Source organism: Mirounga leonina, unplaced genomic scaffold (assembly GCF_011800145.1).
Source record: "Mirounga leonina isolate KUSES-001 unplaced genomic scaffold, KU_Mleo_1.0 Mir_127, whole genome shotgun sequence".
NCBI lineage: Eukaryota > Metazoa > Chordata > Mammalia > Carnivora > Phocidae > Mirounga > Mirounga leonina.
Genome location: NW_023270316.1, coordinates 52,155,137 through 52,177,445, shown reverse-complemented (window position 1 = coordinate 52,177,445; position 22,309 = coordinate 52,155,137). Strand labels below are relative to the sequence as shown.

The 22,309-nt window shown below is 37.0% G+C and overlaps 1 protein-coding gene and 1 pseudogene across 5 annotated transcripts in view; one reads left to right on the top strand and one right to left on the bottom strand.

The window, feature by feature from the left end:
* Positions 1-22,309, top strand: part of VWA8 (von Willebrand factor A domain containing 8) — a 345,308-nt gene that overhangs the window by 86,080 nt on the left and 236,919 nt on the right. For all 5 annotated transcript variants that reach the window (XM_035003301.1, XM_035003300.1, XM_035003303.1 and 2 more), the window contains exon 13: positions 20,971-21,131. In XM_035003301.1, coding sequence (XP_034859192.1) covers positions 20,971-21,131 — 161 coding nt within the window. The remainder of the gene's footprint in view (positions 1-20,970; positions 21,132-22,309) is intronic.
* LOC118009618 lies at positions 6,537-6,945 on the bottom strand (annotated as a pseudogene).

Below are 22,309 nucleotides of genomic sequence, written 5' to 3'. Positions count from 1 at the left end.
CCCCACATCCGGCTCCCTGCTCCGCGGGGAGCCTGCTTCTCCCTCTCCCACTCCCCCTGCTTGTGTTTCCTCTCTCACTGTGTCTCCCTCTGTCAAATAAATAAATAAATTCTTTTTAGAAAAATTGTGATTCTGTACTGGAATAATACTATATTTCATTCAGGCCAATCTGCCATCAATTGTAAGACACACCATTATTTTGTGTTCCACTAAGAAAGTCGTGCAGCAAATAAAATTAGGACATGACTTTATCACTTAGCATTTTTATTTTATTTTATTTTATTTTTTAAAGATTTTATTTATTTATTTGATAGAGATAGAGGGAGAGCACAAGCAGGGGGAGTGGCAGGCAGAGGGAGAGGAAGAGGCAGGCTCCCCGCTGAGGAAGGAGCCCGACGTGGGGCTCGATCCCAGGACTCTGGGATCATGACCTGAGCCGAAGGCAGCCGCTTAATTGACTGAGCCACCCAGGCGCCCCTTTATTTTATTCTTAATGAAAGAACTCTTTTAAACTTAATTTAGATCATATATCTCTTGTGTATGCAGAAAAAAGAAAATATAAATGCGATAAATGGTGGAAACATTTTTAAAACTTCTTCACCTTCAGTCTGACTCTTCTAAAGAACTTTTTGGTTCAGGTGTAGATGTTTATGTTGTTTCACATAATATCCTCTGCATCCTCTGTGCTTTGTCAAGAACAGAGTGCTCTTCCATTATTTCCAGGATATTCTTCCAAGCTACTGATAGCCATTTGGGTTTTGATACTTAATTTTAACAGAAGGGGTTGACTGAAATGTTTTAAGGCAATAGCTATGACTCATATTCTTTTCCCAAGTGGTCTTTAATTTGTTGACCAAAACATGAATGGATTATAGTTGCCCCTTTTTGCCACAGACAGATGTACAAAACTAAGTTCAGACATGGGCAGAGAATAATTAGCTGGCCAGCAGCTGTTGTAAGATTCTGTCCATTGAAGGTGTGTCCTGATTCCAGGGATATTAAAATGTAAAAAGTGTGTATCTTGGAATTGATGGAATTTAGCTATTTGTCTGTCTCATCGTTTGCAAACTTCTTGGAGGCAAGGACAATGTGCTGTTCAACAATCTATTCCCTTCATGGGCACATAGTAGATGTCAAGATGAAAAAGTAAAACTTGCAAATTCTATATCCTCTGTGAATTTTTTAATAGAAAGTGTAAACTAAGGGCAGTTACCTTTTCATAACGATCTTTCTCATTCTTCCTGATTGTCTTTGCATGTTATTCTCTCATATGGACAGACCAGAGTTTATCTAACCAGTCTCCTATATATGGATAATTGGCTTTATTCTCAATATTTTATAATTACACGTGAAGTTGCAGTGAATAACCTTGTACATATGTGTTTTTATATTGTTAGAAGTGTATCTTCAGGATTAATTCCTAGAAGTGGGATTGTGAGGTTGATAGATAAATGCATGGGTAGTTTTGTCAGGAATTGCCCAATTTTCCTCTGTAATCATGATACCATTTTGCTTTCCCATCAACAATGCTGACAGACAGGGCTACCAAGCTTTTTATGGTTGCCAGTTTGATACTTCGAAATGGTATCTAAGGAGTAATTTTAATTTGTATTTCTTATATTAGGAGGGAATTGAAAATCATTTCTTTCTATTTTTTTTAAAGATTTTATTTATTTATCAGAGAGAGAGAGAGAGCAGGGGGAGCAGCAGGCAGAGGGAGAAGCAGGCTCCCCCCTGAGCAGGGAGCCTGATGTGGAACTCAATCCCAGGACCTGGGATCATGACCTGAGCCAAAGGCAGATGCTTAACCAACTGAGCCACCCAGACGTTTGTGAAAATCATTTCTAATTTTAAGGGACATTATATCATGTCTTTTCTTACTAAGTTACCTGTTTTGTTTTGGTTTTTTTTGGCCCATTTTTCTATTGAATGTTTGGCCTTTTTCCCTTCTGTTTTTGAGTTCTTAATGTATTAGCCATTTTGCTTTTTGTCTGTGATATATGCTGCATGTATTTTCTATCAGTGTCTGTTGTCCTTTGGCTTTATCTAGGCTTAAATTTTTTTTTTTTTAAAGATTTTATTTATTTATTTGAGAGAGAGAATGAGATAGAGAGCATGAGAGGGGGGAGGGTCAGAGAGAGAGGCAGACTCCCTGCCGAGCAGGGAGCCCAATGTGGGACTCGATCCCAGGACTCCAGGATCATGACCTGAGCCGAAGGCAGTCGCTTAACCAACTGAGCCACCCAGGCGCCCTAGGCATAAATTTTTTTTTGCCTCATAGAATTAAAGAAAGTTTTTTTATAGTTAGATTTATTAATATTTTGTTCTATTACATCTAGGTTTTGAGTCCTTACATCCAGGTTATGAAGGAATTCACCCATGCCTTTTTCAGCTTCTAGATTGGACTCTCTCCAGTCCTCGCACATGAAGGCGCTATGCCTTCTGTTTCAGAGCCAGCAACAGAGCACTGAGTCCTTCTCGTGCTGCCCTCTCTCTCTCTGACCACAGCTGGGAAACGTCCTGCAGCTTTACAGACTCATGTCGTAAGATTGGGCCCACATAGGTAATGCAGAATAATCTCCACTTCTTTTTTTTTTTTTTTTTTAAAGATTTTATTTATTTGAGAGAGAGAATGAGATAGAGAGAGAGCATGAGAGGGGGAGGGTCAGAGGGAGAAGCAGATTCCCCGCCGAGCAGGGAGCCCGATGCGGGACTCGATCCCGGGACTCCAGGATCATGACCTGAGCCAAAGGCAGTCGCTTAACCAACTGAGCCACCCAGGCACCCCTAATCTCCACTTCTTAAGGTCCTTCGTTTAGTTACATCTGCAAAGTTTCTTTTGTCATGCAGAGTAACATATTCACAGACTCTCTGACATCTTTGTGTAGGGGTATTATTCTGCCTACTCCCCTGACCATTTTAGAAGATCACATCACTAAAAGTATTGCCGTTCATGGTATTTGAGTTACAAATATAGCACACTTGCATCAGCTGATACAGTTTTCATATCCATAGTGATTCTCTCTGTAACTGCAAGCACTTGACTTCATCATTATATTTTTTGGTGTAGTTGTGACCATATATTTGTTGAAGTTATGTAGTATTTTATAACAAGTTATTTTCCTTGTACTAAAGTTTAGGCATTATCCTCTATTTTTATTTGAAATTACGTGTGTAGGTGCAATTTATTACCTGTGGATTTTTTCAAGCTTATAAAGCAAATGTTTGAAGGTATTGTTTATAAAATAGGGGTATTAGGCCCAACAGAATTGAGAACCAGTGGGCTAGACCACAGCACAGTGCTTGGCATGAAGACGATATTCAAGGAAATGTGCACCATCTTAGAGGCTTGGGAAATCTAAAAATATTTTAAGTGGAATGACTTTTATTTTTAATGTATGTCAGGGATAGGTGTGATTATTCAGACATTGTTCTCATTCTCCCCATAAAAACATTTAAGAGCTTTTCTATTTATAGCGTTCTGTAATGTAGAAAAAGCGAGAGAATTATTTAGATCAACTCCTGATTTCTGAGAACAAGTTCTTATAGGATAAAGCAGGAGACTCTATTTTGAGACAAACTCATTTCAGTTCTAGAATTACAATTTTCTATGTATTTCTATGTTTTTCCAAAATAAAGTTTCATGATGATTTAGTAATCTCTTTCTATAGCCTCTTTGAAGTGATCAAAGTGATTTACCAAAAGTTAACTGACTAGTTTCTCTAAAATATGCCAGTAAAGTGGAATTTCCTGACTTTCAAAATTAAGGATGAGAAAGGTTAAGTGCCAGAGTTTATACCTCAAATTAGCCAAAGCTTGTACAGTAGTCTCTAGCTTATTAATTTTCAAGCCTTTTTTTTTTTTTTTTTTTTTTGCCTGCTAGATTGTACATCTTTAAAAACAATAAGGAGCAGACAATGAGGCTCACTCTGAGATAAGAGGGAACTGGGTTGAGGCCCTACACTACCATCTGTTTTTATTTGGAATGCTTTCCTTCACATTAGCTTGATTTGCTTTAGCATGCTAGTGTTGGCTCATCAGTTTGTTCTTCAGGATTGGTCTGTTTTTCTACTTGCTGGCTTTTCAAAAACAATATAATGGAATGGAGGGATTTCAAAAAATTAAAGGTTGCCTTCAACTGATAGAAATCCATCTCAAGAGTGTGTTATTTTTAGGGCGCCTGGGTGGCTCAGTTGGTTGAGCGACCGCCTTCGGCTCAGGTCATGGTCCTGGAGTCCTGGGATCGAGTCCCGCATCGGGCTCCCTGCTCGGCAGGGAGTCTGCTTCTCCCTCTGACCCTCCTCCCTCTCGTGCTCTCTCTCATTCTCGTTCTCGGAAAAAAAAAAAAAAAAAAGAGTGTGTTATTTTTATAACTGAAACTTTGTAAAATACATCTTAGGTTCTCATTTTGACAGAGATGTAGTCAGAAGTTCAGTGTAATGACACTTGCAGTATTTACATTAAGCTCATGACTAGAACTACTTGGAGTGTGTATAGGACAGGACATAGCACAAAGTTATGTATTGAAAAGGCAAGATACGGGCTGGTTTAACTCGATAATCTTTTCAACTTATATATTGTAAAAAATGCAAAGTGCACCTTGAAGTTTAACTGTGCAATTACAGAGGTTCATTTAGAAGAACAGGCTTATGTTGCACAAACCTGCCATTTAAAAGGCCATAGGCTTTATATTTGCTTTTTACAAAAAAGTATCCAAATTTGATATTCAAATCTTTTATAATTTTTTTGAACTATGCACTGGACTGCTTATTTAATTGAAACCATGTACTTCTTAAGTAATAGACAAAATCTTTTGTGTTATCTTAACAAATTTAGTTATCATGAAGTATTTATTAGGTTTCTAAAAAGTAGGAGGCCTTTGGGCATGTGTATAAAAATAAACATTACGATAAAACCAAATCCATTAGCCCAGGGAAGAAAACAAGTGACCAAGGAATCCTACCAAATAAGGAACTCTAGCCTGAGAGGTATTTCATTTACCATCCTTGGTGATCTAAAAACATGGGATCTGTAAGCTTGAAGAGGGAAGGATTTGCAAATTTGGGGATTCTCTGTGGAATAGCTCCAAATTTAAGGACACTATGTAACGAAGTCTGGTACTATTGGTAAGAACACATTGTTATACATGATCATCTCTGTTAGTCAGTACCTTTGTTTTAAATGTACTTTGCAGTAATTCTGATTAGGGGTCTTGGGGCAATTTTTTTTCTTTTTAATTTTTTTACTTGAGTATAGTTGACACAATGTTATATAGTTTCAGGTGTACAACATAGTGATTCAACTTCTCTTTGTGTTATGCTATGTTCACCCCAAATGTAGCTACCATCTGTCACCCAACAATGCTATAATATCATTGACTATATTCCCTATGCTACTATTAATTTCTGGGTATTCATTTTGTATCCTGCAACTTTACTGAATTCATTTATCACTTCTAATAGTTCTTTTTGGTGGAATCTTTAGCGTTTTCTACGTGTAATATCATTTCATCTGCAGATAATGGCAGTTTAACTTCTTCTTTATCAATATGGATGCCTCTTACTTCTTTTTCTTGTTTGAGTGCTATGGCTTCAGCTTCCAGTACTGTGTTGAATAAAAGTGGTGAGAGGTGGGCATCCTTGTCTTGTTCCTGATCTTAGAGGGAAAGCTCTCAGTTTTTCACCATTGAGTATGATGTTTGCTGTGTTTTTCATATGTGGTCTTTATTATGTTGAGGTATATTCCCTCTAAACCTATTATTTTGAGAGTCTTTATCATGAACAAATGTTGAATTTTGTCAAATGCTTTTTCTGCATCTATTGAGATGATCATGATTTTTATCCTTCATTTTGTTAATGGGTTGTATCGTGTGGATTGTTTTGCAAATATTAAATTATCCTTGCATCCCTGGAATAAATTCCACTTGATCACGGTGAGTGATCCATTGAATGTATTGTTGGATATTGCCCTGTAGTTTTCCCTTTTATGGTGTCTTTGTCTGGTTTTGGTATCAGGGTAATTTTAGTGTCATAGAATGTATTTAGAAGCTTTCCTTCCTCTTCCATTTTTTGGAATAGTTTGAGAAGAATGGGTACTAACTCTTTCTTTAAATGTTTGGTAGAATTCACCTATGAATACATCTGGTCCTGGATTATTAATTTTTGGTAGTTCTTTGATTACCAATTCAATTTTGTTACTAGTAATTGGTTTGTTCAGATTTTCTATTTCTTCCTGATTTAGTTTTGGAAGATTGTATGTTTCTAGGAATTTATTCATTTCTTCTAGGTTGTCCAATTTGTTGGCATATAATTTTTCATAGTATTCTATAAACCTTTGTATTTCTGTGGTGTCAGTTGTTCCTTCTCTATTTATTTGGGTCCTTTCTCTCTCTCTCTCTCTTTTTTTTTTTTTTTGATGAGTCTGGCTAAGGGTTTATCAATTTTGTTTATCTTTTCAAAGAACCAGCTCTTGGTTTCATTTTTTTTTTTCTTTTTTTTTTTCCCCCCAAGTTAGATTATTTTAGTTATTAGCAGTGGTTACCAAATAAGCTGAAGGTAAATTTCTTCCAAGTTGCTGCTCATAATTTGCTTTGTTGAGAAGAGGCGAGGAGCCATTTCACTGTTCCTCTGTAAGATGATGCAAGTTTCTTTATCCTTGAAAGGGTTTTCTGAGGTCAGTATCCCTATCAGCAAAGGGTCTCTTCTGCCGTGCTCCTCACAGTAGGACATGAGGTTTGCTGACGCCTATGAAACCTTTATTCTCTCGATGGAGGCTTCCATCCTCAACTGTTGCACCGTCCTTCTGGCCTGGGCGATGTTGTTGGTGCTTGCCGTTTTGCTGGACATCTTCAACTGTTGTTTCTACCTGAAACCAGTAAGACTTCCCGTGGCCTACCGTTTTCAGCTTGTAAGTAAGTGGTGGAATGAATCTGCCGGTGCGCTCCCCTGCCACCGCCACCGCTGCCAAGGACTCGGTCTCTAAGGCTCCTGGAGATGGCTCCGACCTCTCCTCCTGCTTCTCCGGGCGCCGGCTTTCATTTTTTTTTTTTCTATTTTTGGTTATTTATTTTTGGTCTCTGTGTCACTTCTTTCTTTTTTTTTTTTTTTTTAATTTTTTTTTTAAGATTTTATTTATTTATTTGAGAGAGACGGAGAGCATGAGAGACAGAGAGCATGAGAGGGAGGAGGTCAGAGGGAGAAGCAGACTACCCGCTGAGCAGGGAGCTCAACGCGGGACTCGATCCTGAGACTCCAGGACCACGACCTGAGCCGAAGGCAGTCGCCCAACCAACTGAGCCACCCAGGCACCCTCTGTGTCATTTATTTCTGATCTGATCTTTATTTTCTCTTTCCTTCTACTCACCATGGGTTGGTTTATTCTTTTTCTGGTTCATTTAGGTGTGTAAAGTTAGATTGTTTATTTGAGCTTTTTCTTGCTTCTTGAAGTAAGTCCATATTGCTGTATATTTCCCTCTTAGAACTGTTTTCACAATTTTGGACCATTTGTATGTAGGTCATTTGTCTCCCTGTATTTTTTTATTTCTTCTTTGATTTCTTCGCTGACCATTGGTTGTTTACTATTGTTTAGCCTCCACATGTTTGTGTTTTGTCCAGTTTTTTTCTTGTGATTGATTTCTTGTTTCATACCGCTGTTGTCAGCAAAGATGCATGGTGTGATTTCATCTTCTTACATTTATTGAGACTTGTTTTATGGCCTAACATGTGATCTGTTCTGGAGAATGTCACATGTTTACTTGAAAGGAATGTGTCATCTGTTGGTTTTGGATGGAATGTTCTGTATATATCTGTTAAGTTCATTTGCTCTAATGTGTCATTCAAAGACACTGTTTCCTTATTGATTTTCCTTACATCCAATGATGTAGATTGGGTGTTAAAGTCCCCTACTATTATTGTATTGCCATTAATTTCTCCCTTTGTATTCAGTAATATTTGTTTGATGTATTCAGGTGCTTCAGTGTTGGGTGCAGAGATATTTACAATTGTTATATCTTTTTGTTGGAGTGATCCCTTTATCATTTTGTAATGCCCTTCTTTATCTCTTGTTACAGTCTTTGTTTTAAAATCTGTTTAGTCTGTTACAAGTATTGCTACCCTGGCCTTTTTTTTTTTTTTTTTAATGTCCATTTGCATGGTAAATGTTTTTCTATCCCTTCACTTTCATTTTGTATGTGTCTTCATGTCTCTTCATGTCTGAGGTGAGTTTCCTATAGGCAGTATATAGGTCTTTTTTTTTTTTTTTAATCTGTTGTGCTACCCTGTGTCTTTTGATTGGAGCATTTAGGCCATTTATGTTTAATTATTGATAGGTATATACCTATTGCCATTTTGTTCATTGTTTTCTGGTCATTTTTATAGTTCTCTGTTCTTTGCACTCTTTCTTTGTGATGAATTTCTGTAGTGTGGTGTTTGGATTTCTTTCTCTTTGTGGTTTTTTTTTTTTTTTTGGTATATATTATAGTTTTGGATTTGTGGTTACCATAGGTTCATTTATAACATCCTAAATATATAGCAGTCTATGTTAAGTTGATGGTCATTTAAGCTCAAATACATTCTAAAAAAAACCCCTTTTTTTATTCCTTCCTCCATGTTTCATGTATGTGCTGTTACACTTTATATCTTTTTATTCATAATTTTCATATGAAAATTAATTATGGCCACTTATTTTCCACCTTTAAGTCCTTAGGGCAGTCTTTTAAGAGTCCTCAGGATTTTATAGTCATCAAAGATCATGGCAAGAATGAGGAGTTTGCTAGAGGTTAATGAGATTAGTGATGATGTTATATATTTATATTCTTTTATGAGGAATATGTCAAAGTCAAAAAAGAAAAGAAAGAAGGATATAATTTTGATTTGATTTGGAATTCACAATTTTTGTATGTACAGTGTATTTTGCAAACATATTTTATTCTTGGAAATAAAAAGTAAATACATCCTCTCAGCTTTATTGTCTAGTTGCATTTGGTGATTCTGAAATGCTTTGTTTTTCTATTTTTCCCTGTTAAAAAAATGCAACTACTCAGGATCCAAACCCTTTCTGAATGTGTAGAACTTTTATTGGTGATTTATAAGCCAGTCTCATAGTAGAAACAGGGCTTTCTGAGGTATTTGAAATGAAGGCCATTTGACAAAACCATAGAGACAGTCAAAAAGGACAGCAGGGCATCTGGGTGGCTCAGTTGGTTAAACATCTGCCTTTGACAGAGGTCATGATCCCAGGGTTCTGGGATGAAGTCCCGCATTGGGCTCCCTGCTCAGCGGGAAGCCTGCTTCTCCCTCTGCCCCTTTTCCCCACTTGTGCACACTGCTCTCTCTCTCAAAAATAAATAAATAAAATCTTAAAAAAGAAAAAAGGACAGCAAAGGGAAAGGTATTCTTTAACAGAGTTCATTTAGTGCTTCTGGGGACTCAGAGCTGAAGTAGCTTGGACCTTAAGAATGTAGAAGCTGGGGCACCTGGGTGGCTCAGTCGATTAAGTGTCTGCCTCCGGCTCAGGTCATGATCCCAGGGTCCTGGGATCAAGCCCCGCATCAGGCTCCCTGCCCAGCGGGAAGCCTGCTTCTCCCTCTCCCACTCTCCCTGCTTGTGTTCCCTCTCTCGCTGTGTCTCTCTGTCAAATAAATAAAATCTTAAAAAAAAAAAAAAAAAGAATGTAGAAGCTGCCACATTCCTGATTTTATACTCTATGGACTACTGTTAAGAGATTAACAATCTGAAGAGGATCTTTGGCCATTCCCAGCTCCTGTGATGCTTCCTTTGGTTCCTTTAAACTCTTCCGGGATTAGGTAGGTGTGGGCAGACAGCCTCTGCCCAGGAGCGGAGTGATGTCCATTATGCCCTCACATAGGTGGGAAGGTGAGCAAGGTGAGGTTGCTACCTTCACCAGCCTATTTCTTGAACCTTAGCAAGCCTCTTTCTGTGCTGCTTCAGGCAGGAGACTCCACATTTATCCTTAATGACCCTCCTTGAATCCATCAGCTCTTCCGTATCTCCCACCTAATGAGAAGTGTTCAGCTCCCTGCTGCACAGTGTCTGCCAATGGGGATTAATTCAGAGAGAGCAGCTTTAGTTTTGTTAGAAAAGTGCCAAAGGGGACACATTAAGTTGATCAAAAGAGTTGTTAAGCAATATAACCATGACACACTTCTTAGCCTTCTCCCCATCTACCCTAACCCCCACAGCCAGTTAGTAGTCTAGCATCATTTGCTTTTTGTAGGATCTACTATAGCTATGAACATCTCCAGTAGCTCTAACCCACTATCTCTAGACCTATTGTTGACAATTTGGTGGAAAATGTATTTGGCATATGGAACTTTACTTAGGATTTTTAAGAACACATCAGTTATGTTGGTTGAATATTTGTAGATACTTCTTTCTCTCTCAGTCTCTCTCTCTTTTGTTTTGGTAAGAACATTGAAATTCTCTCTTAACAAATATCAATTATATAATACTATAGTCATCACATTTTACATTGTATCTTCAGATCTTTTTTTCCCCAAGATTTTATTTATTTGAGAGAGAGAGCACCAGCAGGGTGGGGGGAGGGGCAGAGGGAGAGGAAGAAGCAGACTTTTTCAGGGAGCCCAGCATGGGGCTCGATCTTAGGACCCTGAGATCATGACTTGAGCTGAAGGCAGACGCTTAACCGACTGAGCCACTCAGGTGCCCGGTCTTAACTCATCTTATACCTGAAAGTTTGTACCATTTTACCATATTTCCCTCACCTCCCAGCCCCTGACAACCAAACCACTTTTCTACTCTGTTTCTAAGAGTTTGACTTCTTTTTTTTTTTTTTTTTTAGATTCCACATGTGATACCATAGAGTATTTATTTTTCTTTGTTTGGCTTATTTCACTTAGCATAGTACCCTCGGGGCCCATCCATGTTGTCACAAATGGCAGGACTTCCTGCTTTCTCATGGCTGAATAATATTCCATTATATGTATAAAAAACATTTTCTTTATCCATTAATCCATGGATGGACACCTCATAGGTTGTTTCCTATAGGACAACCTCATAGGTTGTTTCCTTTATCTTGGCTTTTGTTAATAGTGTTGCAATGAACACAGGAGTACAGATTTCTCTTTAATATCCTGTTTTCATTTTATTTGGATATATACCTAGAAGTAGGATTGCTGGACCATATGGTAGTTATATTTTGAATATTTTGAGGAACCTTCATACTGTTTCCATTGTGGCAATACCAGTTTATATTCCCACCAACAGTGCACAAGTGTTCTCTTTTCTCCTCATACTTACCAACATTTGTTATCTCTTGTCTTTCTGATAATAGCAGGTGTGAGGTGATCTCATTGAGGTTTGATTTGCATTTCCAGATTAGTGATGCTGAGCACCTTTTCTTGTAACCTGCTGGCCATTTAGAAAAATGTCTATTCAGGTCCCCATTTTTAAATCAGATTGTTTTTTTCCTATGGAGTTGTATGAGTTTTTTATATATTTTGGATATTAACCCTTATCAGATATGATTTACAAATATTTTTTCTCATTCAGTAAGTTGCCTTTTTATTTTGTTGGTTTTCTTTGCTGTGCAGAAGCTTTTTCTTTTTCTTTTGATGTAGTCCCACTTGTTTATTTTTGGGTGTGTTGCCTTTGCTTTTGGTCACACTCAAAAAATCCAAGGACAATGTCAAGGAGCTTACTGTCTATATTTTCTTCTAGGAGTTTTGTGGTTTCTGGTCTTAACATTCAAGTCTTCAATCCATTTTGAGTTGATTTTTTGTGTCTGGTGTAAGATAGAGGTCCAGTTTTTGCATATGGCTCTACAGTTTTCCTCATACCATTTATTGAAGAGAATATCCCTTCCCCAATGTATGTTCTTGACTCCTTTGTCATAAATTTGTTAACCATGTATGTGTGGGTTTATTTCTGGGCTCCCTGTTCTATTCCATTGATCTATGTGTATGTTTTTATGCCAATATCATACAGTTTTTATTACTACAGTTTTGTGATACAGTTTGAAATCAGGTAATGCGATGCCTCCAACTTTGTTCTTTCTCAAGACCTTTTGGCTATTCAGTGCCTTTTGTGGTTCCATATAAGTTTTAGGATTGTTTGCTCCATTTCTGTGAAAAATGCCATTGGAATTTTGATAGGGATTACATTGAATCTGTAGATTGCTTTAGGCTTTGGAACTTTTTAATAATACTAATTCTTTCAGCTCATGAGCACGGACTATCTTTCCATTTAATTGTGTCTTCTTCACTTCCTTTCATTAATATCTTACAGTTTTCAGTTTATTTATTTTAAAATTTATCTCTTGGTGAAAATATTAAATATCTACTCTTTTGTAGATATTTAACTGGTAGATATGAAACAAGTGTAGATACTTAATTAGAAGATGTTGTATCCCATAATCTATTCTCTAAAGAATGGTGGAAGTAGGGGCGCCTGGGTGGCTCAGTCGTTAAGCGTCTGCCTTGAGCTCAGGTCATGATCCCAGGGTCCTGGGATCGAGCCCCGCATCGGGCTCCGTGCTCCGCGGGGAGCCTGCTTCTCCCTCTCCCACTCCCCCTGCTTGTGTTCCCTCTCTTGCTGTGTCTCTCTGTCAAATAAATAAAAATCTAAAAAAAAGAATGGTGGAAATAAATCAGATCATGTCATTTCCCTGTTTAGAATCTGTCAATAGTTTCCTATCATACATAGAATATGGTTAAGAACGCCTTAGCCTGGCTTATGAGCCCTCCATCAATGCTTTTCAACCTTGGTTGCCTACTAGAATTACCCAGGGAACTCTGAAAAACTTCCAGTGTTGAGGCCCTATCACCAGGCGGTCTGAAGTAGTTGGTCAGAGTGAAACCCAGACTTCAGTATTTTTCCAAAAGTTACTTGGTAGTTCTAACAGGCAGCCAGGGTTGAGAACCACTGTCCATGCCTGCCTCTCCAGGCTTCTCTTTCCCTGCTGGACCCTCTGCTAATTATGCTTCAGCCTCACTGGCTACTTTCAGTCCCTTAAACCCGTCTAGCTGCTTCTCCTTCAGGGCTTTTGCACAGGCTGTTGCCTCAGCCTCAAATACTCTCACCCCTGATCTTCACATGGCCTTTCGTCTGTCAAATTGCAACTTAAATATACTTAGAGAAAGCATCCTTGACCCACCAAGTCATTTGCTATCACATTACCCGATATTTTCTGTAGAGCACTGACCCCCTATGTGATCTTTTTTCTTACTCGTGTCTCCTCCCTCCCTTCCTTCCTTCTCGTCCTCTGTCCCCTTTCCTATGTCTATTTTTGTTCTCTTCCCCCCTGGAATGTAAGGACCATGTTTATCTGTTCCACTGCTGTACCCTCAGCTCCTGGAACGGTGACTTGCAAGTAATAAGCAGTCAATATATGAAGGAGTGGATAAATAATTTTGAAAAATATACATTATTTTTAAAGGACTGGCTCATATCTGACCTTTGTCAGCTTTTCTTTACTAATCCCTACTTGTTTCTGTATTATCTTTAAATCCTAAAACAAGGGGCACCCTGGGTGGCTCAGTAGTTAAGCCTCTGCCTTCAGCTCAGGTCATGATCCCAGGGTCCTGGGATCGAGCCCCTCGGTGGGGAGCCTGCTTCTCCCTCTCCCACTCCCCTTGCTTGTGTTCCCTCTCTTGCTGTGTCTCTCTCTGTCAAATAAATATATAATATCTTTAAAAAAAATAAATCCTAAAACAAGAATTTCTTCTGTCATATAGCATTGTCACATGACTTCTATTAATGTCTTGAACTTTTAACTTATTGTTAAATTTAAATTTTAATGTATTTGTATTTTTTTCTTCATTTGGTTCTGATTCAGCTGTTATTTATCAAATACCCACTAGGTGCCAGACATCTCATTTAATTCTAAAGTTGTTTTCCTCACATCATCCATTTATCGCATTATAAGGAAGTGGCAGATTTGGAATCGAAACTCTGCTTTCCTCATACTGTACCTGCTGCTTCCACATTGGCTGACCAGAAGGGGTTTGAGTGGGGCTAAATGAGGCCAAATGCCATATCTGTTTCAGGTGTCTTTACTGAATACCATAGTACTTATAACAACCTTGATTTTATATCTTGTTTCTTGCTTTTAAAAAACTAATTTTAATGTAAGGCAAATATCATTCCAAATATTTAAGCTAGAATTGATTGCAGCTTTCCCACGTGTTCTAACAGAGTCACACACTTGTGATAAAATGCAGCAGAGTTTGCCGTACCATTTGAGTAAAATGTGGTTCTTCAGTTTGTGTGTTGTTGGGGTTCTGCTCAGTAATGTCTCTGCCTTTGACCTTACTTTTGGAAAGTCTTTTCACCCTCTTCCGTAGACTTCATTGTCCATGAACATTTCTGCACAAGCTTTAATAAGTTGGCTTATTTTTAAAGTATTATTATCCTTAGGTTGTGGTTTTTTTGTTGTGGGCAATAGAATCCATCCTGGCTATCTAATACTGAGAGGGACTTACCACTGGGTATTAGGTAGCTTACAGAATTTCTGGGAGAGACAAGGAACAGTGTTTAGATTTTACCCAGTAAGGAATGACAGAGCAGGAGAGCTTCAGCCATGGCTTTCTAGGAGAACAGGTCCCCTGGAGCTGGTTGCCACCTTCCTCTCATTGCTTGCCGCCACTTTTTTCAGTTCCCAGTTGTGTATATGTGAGAATGCTAGTAGAACCTGGGTCACCTACAGAACTTTAGTTGCAAAGCATCTAAGAAACAATGTTTCTCATTTTTTAGCCTCTGTAGTACAGGAAGATTACAAGGGTATTTGATTAGGTATCTTCATTGAATACATATGACATTTTTTGTACATATACTGACCTTGACTTATGTTTTATTTTGCAACTTAATATTAAGATGTTCTTTTGTTGGATCAGTTGTTAGTAAGACAGGGGGTTTGACTTCTGGTTAGCTTTGGTCAGAAGAATTTTGTTCTGTGTTCATAGAATAAGTGTTTAAGCAGAGCAGATCATCTTGAAGAGATCCCACTGGTTATAATGAAGAGAGCTATAGATGATTCAAAATCAGCTTCTTCCCATCCATAGAAGAGTCATTTAAAACAATCATAGTAGGCTTATGTATACATCATTGTATACATAAAAGAAGCATTTATTATACATGTGACAAGTTAAAAATAGGTCTTTAAGAGAAGAACTTGCAGGAGAAGCATGGAAAAGTTTATAGATAATTTTACAATATGTAAAATGAGAGGCTTCTTTAAGATCAAACATAAATGACACTGAGGAACGTTGGCAGCATGCCTTCCATTTTGTTCACTGAGCATGCTTAGACTGTAAATAATGGCTTCATTTCTATTTGGGGACCTAAAAATTACTAACATTATGTGTTTCTACAATATTTATGCAGTATTCTGCCACTAATAGGTATGGACATAATTAATCCCTTATTGCAAAATCGATGGCTTACATCAGCTAGCCTTGATGTATTCTTTGTTTCACTTAAGTCTGAGATTTTCTTAATATTTATACTCTACTGGCAGGATATTTTTTGGCAGGATATTTTTGCTTATTTGAGCGAAACTTACTTGAGATCGACCTGGAAAGCCCATAGAATTACAGCTAGTTTCTATTGGGAGAAAAAAAATCATTAATAATACTTAGCCCAATCAAAAAAAATTTGAGTGCCCACAGTGTATATTTTTGATTTAGAAATAAGAAAGTGAAGAATCATATCCACCTAGAGATATAATTACTGTTAGCTAAAGCATCTTTATTTTAATCTTTTACACATGTATACAAAGATCTTTTTAAACAACAATGGAGACTAGCTGTGTTTGGGGGCAGTTTGGAGAGTGGTAACACCGTAGTCACTACTTTCTCACTCTTCTCAAAGAACTTGATTGAGAAACAGCATTTGTGGAGGGCAGCCTGAGAGGTGTGCCATTGGTACATTCCTATATTAACTCTCCAGTGTATCCATGTCCTGATTCATCCAAGCTAGTTCCTTCACTGTGGAATTTCTTTTACTGAAATTTGGTGCTGTATTTATTGTAATAATATTTTTGAGGACAACCCAGATCCTCTGCTTATTAGCTGTGTGTCCTTCTTTGGGTAAGTTAACCCCTTCATACCTCGGTTATCTCATCTGTAGGATGAAGGCAGTAATTGTACTCGTCTCTTAAGGTTATAAGGATTACATGAATTAATTTATATAGAGTACTTGGCACCTAGTAAACTCTCCATTAAGTATTAGTGGCTGTAATTATTGTTACTTCTGTTTTTAACTCCTTAACACACTGTACTTTATATGATGACCTGACCCATGGAACAAATTTTTCTCTATCTCGTCATTAAAAATTAAGGTGCTGCTTCTTTTTTTGGTGTCAATGCTGTGCTTATTGTGACTTACATAACTTGTTTTATGTCACTCTTTTTTGTGTGTTAGTAAAAAGATCAGATTCACATTTTAAATTCTTCTTATAATACATATTTTATGTATTATCTTTACCTTTCTTCATTTCATCTTCCCTTGTTTAGTTGTCTTTATCCACTTATTTCAAATTTTATAATGTTATACTATACATATTTTTGCAAGCCAACTCAAATACTTCCTGAAATTCTTCTGGGTTCATATATGTAGTGGAAAAGTGTATGTTTAATCTAATTAAGGTCATATTCTTAATAGATTTTGATATCCTCCATTTACTATAGTAATATAAATTGTCCACAAGAAAAATTATATATGCTTTATGCTGAAAAATTTTACTGTCTTATCAATATTCATATTTAAAGAGACGTAGCTCAAATTTCTTTATATGCTAAAAACTCACTATAATATTTTCACTTATCTTTCTGAATGATATTATGCTTTGGAAAACTAATTCTAGCCTTATTCTAGCCCCTTGACACACAAGATGCTTATTGAACTTATCTCATCAAACTAATGACTTAACATCCAGGTTTCTCAAGGAAATGTCAGAAAAATTAGCATGTCATTCAAAGGTACTAAAAACCTGTAAGATGTATAATTACTTTAGGCTCAGATCTATGTTTTCTGATACATTTCATGCAGCCATGCTTCTCACTTTAATAGGACTTTTTTTTTCAGTAGGGTTTCTCCATTGCAAATCAAAAGAGCAAAATTACAAAAAATAAAAATAAAGAAAATAAAAGAGCAAAATTCCAAATGTCACTGAATCTTAAGAGATCTTAAGTGAATCTTAAGTGTTTTCCAGGGATCTGAATGAGAAGGTGAGGTGTTCAAGGTTAGACAATGGTAGTGCTAAAGGAACTTGGTTTCATGTCCTGTTGTTTTAAAATTTTTAAGGAAATACAGAAAGAGGAAATGGTTCAGGCTCTATGATATCATTAGTACTATTTTTATTCTCTTAAGTTCAGAAGTTTCATGGATAAGAAAAATATATGCAAAAATTGGGATATTCATCGTTTTTTATTTTTATTAGTGTACTTTCAAAATAATCATATGGAGTAAGCACACTCTTTTTTTTTAATTTTGCCCCTCCACTTGCTTTAGGGATGCATGTGTAGGCAGGAAGAATAAAGAAATGATATGTTTTTAACAATTTCATGATACAGTGTATGTTAAAATAAATACCGATATTACAACAGTTTCACAGTACTAAAATCCAAGTATTTTATAGATGGAGATGCTGTTACTCTATTTTAAAGATTAACTTATTATTGAAATTAATTCATATCACTGACTCTTTCAGACTATGCTGAAAAAATTCTGTCAATAATTAGGTTTGATTAGGTTCAGTTGCACAGAAGTTCAGTTTTATTTTGGTGTTCTTCACTCACACAATCAAAAATAATTTCTGATTTTAATTAATATTATGGAAAGTGGGGGCAATTATCTCCTTAAGGAAAAGCTGGAATCTTCATCTTTTCTTCCCATATAGGAATTTAATTATGAAAACTAGCAGCTTGTATTAAAAGGAATGCTTTTTTCTTTCTCTAAGGAGGGTTTTTATTTTAATGTGAACTCATACTAGCAGTGAAGAATGACTCTTTTTTACCATGAGAGTATGAAAGAGTTTAGGTGGTAAAACTGGACTGAACTAGTCTTATAAGAAATGCCAGGTGTTTTCCATTTTTTATTCCTGTGAGGATTGAAGAAAGGGGGAGAATTCCTGCTCTGTAGTTGTAGTTGTTAGCAGCTCTGAGCTCTGTTGATCTGTTAGTCATTGTTGTGTGGCAACAAATAATCATGCTTTACTTCAGTCAGAATAAGGGAATCTCTAACTGCTAGGTTGTAGAAGAGTCGTCCTGTGTCCTGGTTGTCTTTCTCATCATCTTTCCTGGTAAATATTTACTCATTTGGATGAGGCAACTATTGTGGACAGTGTGTGCATTAACAAGATATGAAAGAATTTTGGAATCATCACCCAGTGAAGTAGTGCTTTCTCATAGCGTGCGTTAGAACGGTGATTCAGGATGTCTTGGTATGAGAGTAAGGAATTTTCTCTGTTGAAATTTTTTTTGAAATGTTACCAGTTGCTAGCCTCAGCTCCTTGTGAGTCTGAACCTCTCATGCCAGAGTCACATTCCTCATCTTCTTTTCCTGGGCCCACGCAAAGGACTCCAGAGCTAAAGTGGGTCAGGATACCATATATTTTCAGTGTCAAGCTGGCATTTTCAAAATCAACACCCATTCATTTCTTTAAAAATACAGTATCAATGGGATATTTTCTTCATGTTACCTCCTCTCTGAATACCAATAGGAATACTTGAAGGAAACAAGGCTTACTCTTCCGTCTTCTTTCTTCCATTTTTTTCACCTTTTAATTTATACTGTTTTGTTATACATCTCATATATCCTCATGTAATCTCATAATTCCTACTAGAATAAGAGAGGGGTATAAACAAATAGGATGAGACCAAATTTCACATTGAGTTAACGTTTCTTTTTTAAAGTAGTGTTTCCCATCTAAGGGATATTTAATTTATCATCTATGTAATTAATGTCTAATAAAATCCAGGTGGTAAGCCCCATCTTGGGTCTATTGAATCCAGATCTTGGGGTGATGGGGCCTATGCTAATGTATTTTCCAAAAGTTCCCCCAGCTATTTCCGGTATATATCTTTGATTTAGAACTGCTGTGTTAAAGCATGTTTTCTGTTTGCTTTATTCTCTAGAACAATATATGATGTAACTCTATAGTGAATATTTTTCTGAAATAATTACTACCAAGAGTTTTCTTTAAATTTACCTGTTTTTATATTAATTTAAAAAAGGTTTGTGTGTGTGTATTAGTTTTTTTTTCATAATTTAATTATGAAAATGACCCACAAACATTTATTTTGATTTGTCCTATTCCTTTCCTTTTTTTTTTTTTTTTTAAGATTTTATTTATTTATTTGAGAGAGAGAGTAGGAACAGGGGGAGCGGCACAAGGCGAGGGAGAAGTAGACTCCCCACTGACCAGGGAGCCCAAGGTGGGGCTTGATCCCAGGACCCCAGGATCATGACCTAAGCCGAAGGCAGAGGCTTAACCAACTGAGCCACCCAGGTGCCCCTCTTTTCCTGTTCTTATATTGCATACCCATGAATAGGAATGAGCTCATTCTCACCATAAACCATCTCAGTAAACACTGATGATGGTGCTCGATTTAGTATTGCAACTATCATTGGCAGCTTAGAATGCCATGCTCATATAGTTTGCATAGAATTTAAAGTTCATAGTTTAAAAATTAAAATTAATGAGTTAAGCCAAATTTTGATAATGTGTCAAAGCCAGACTTTTAGGGCTATGGGGATCTGGTGAGTTTGAATGTTACTATTCTCAAGTGTCTTTATGATTCAGTATAAGCCTATTCATACTTCCTAAGTCAGTACTTTTTTGATAGTGAGAAAATTGAAATAATTAAGACCTATATTTTAATCTTGGTTTCAGTGTAGATCTGTTGCCATTGTGAATATAAGCAAATTTTTTAGTTTTCTGTCTTCTTAAAACTGCAGTTGGATATCAAAGAATTTACAAAAGACTAAAGTTTTGAATAAAATTGATTGTAGAAGTTGAAATTTTGTTTGATATAAGTTGCACAAAAGTTATCTGAAGCTGATAACAGAAAACAAACTATTGTCTTCATCATTAATACATGTAAGAAAAAGTTGTTGATATTATATGGCACCCCAAATTTTAAAAAATGGACATTTTATGCCACTGCTATTAATAGTTTGCTTAAATCTGTCACACTGTCTTAGTGCTAGCGCATTGTGTTTGTGCTTTAAAAAATTGCTTATAGGGCTTCTGGATGCCTCAGTCGATTAAGTGTCTGCCTTTGCTCAGGTCACAATCCTAGGGACCTGGGATCGAGTCCCACGGCGGGCTCCCTCTCCCACTTCCCCTGCTTGTGTTCTCTCTCTCTCTCTGTCAAATAAATAAATCTTTTTTAAAAATTGCTTATAACTGCCATGCTATTGTTTGTCAATTCCTGTACCTCATCTGATGACTGTCCTCCTCAGTTTCCTCCGTTTTCAAACCTCTTTAAATAGACTGAGTCACTGTGATGGGTCCCTAGCATGGCCTTTCAGGAGAACTCAGCTGCAAGAAAATGGCTCAGGATTGAAAAGCATCTCTTCCCATTGAGTTTGTATGGCCTCTAATTCTTAAAAAGGAATCCACACATTTTGGTCCCCACAAAAATAAAGCTGATTGAATTAAATTTCATTACAGTCAAGTGGCAATGACTGCCATCATCTGTATAGATATCAAATGAACATTTTAAGGGAGGGGGAAAATGCTAAATAAAAAAGGTGGGGAGAAAAGCCCTCACTCTTACTGTAGTGTGTGGATGAGTAACATGAAAAACTTCAAATGACCAAGAAAAGCTTTTGAATGTTTTTCTTTTTAGTGGATTGGAGAAGATGACTTCCCAGTTATTATATGGAATGTTATGTTCAGAGTGGTAACTATAAAGCTAAATAAGCTTCCATCCATCTCTTAAAAATTAATCCTGCATTTTCTGTGGTGGGTGGTGGGGCTTGGTTTCAGGATATGACTGCACGTGACCTGCTACAACAGAGATACACTCTTCCCAACGGAGACACTGCGTGGCGGTCCTCACCCCTTGTGAACGCTGCTCTGGAAGGAAAGCTCGTCCTCTTGGATGGCATCCACCGCGTCAATGTGGGCACGCTTGCTGTATTGCAAAGGTTTGTATGAGTCACACACACACACAGAAACACTCCATGTAAACAGTAGACGTGGAACTCTATCGTCGTCTTTTTTAAACTGGGTCCTGTAGATCGTGAGAAACTTACTTCTGTATCCAGCCAGAACAGAGATTTTTATCTTTGTAAACACAGGACAGTAAAACTTCCAATACTGAACATTTTGGGAAAAAAACAATGCCATGGCAAAATTCTCTGGGTAAGAGTTGAAAAAAGAAAACTTTTAGGTAAAAATTTTGAAAGACTTCATATATGCTTATTGATACATACAGTAAGTCATGCAGCTCACGTTTCTTATGATCTGTTAGTCACAGCATCACTGTTTACATAAACACCTTATGAATCATAGATCTAAATTATTGGTTAATTCTGTTGGATTTTTTTGAGAGAGAAATTATGGTTCCTTATATAAAATGTGTAATAGAGGGGTGCCTGGGTGGCTCAGTCATTTAAGCGTCTGCCTTCGGGTCAGGTCATGATCCCAGGGTCCTGGGATCGAGCCCCATGTCAGGCTCCCTGCGCAGTGAAGAACCTGCTTCTCCCTCTCTCTCAGTCCCTTCCCCTCCACTCATGCTCCCTCTCTCTATCTAATAAATAAATAAAATCTTTAAAAAAATGGAATGTGTAATGGATGTTTGATGATATTTTATATAGACTAAACTCACGTTGTGTTTACAACCTCGAACATTTTGTAACTGTTGTTTCCTTATTTCAGTTTGGGTGGGGAAAACATTCCTAATTAATTTCTCTAGAATGTAATGTTAAGAGAAAATTTCATGTGTAACTTTCATGGAAAGTATTTCCATCCTGTGTCATTTTGGAAGATTAATGATACCAATTTTTTATTTGTTCTGTCTTGATTCTGTCACTTCTAGACGTTTGATTTCTAACTATGGAATAATCCATTTTCCCAACCAGCTATTCAGAGTTTCTTGTCCTTGACAAGATGCAGATACTGAGTATAATTAAAAATTTCAAAAACATTGTGTTAATCCTGATTAGACTTGGGAGCATTTGAAAATAATAACCACAAATTTTTAGCGATTTGCCATAAATATTCCATAGATTTAGGGTAGTTTTTTCTTCTAAACAGATAAATACAGACAAAACCAGAAATCATCCTTACTGCTCCCCTTTTCTTGGTTACCTCTTGCCTGCTC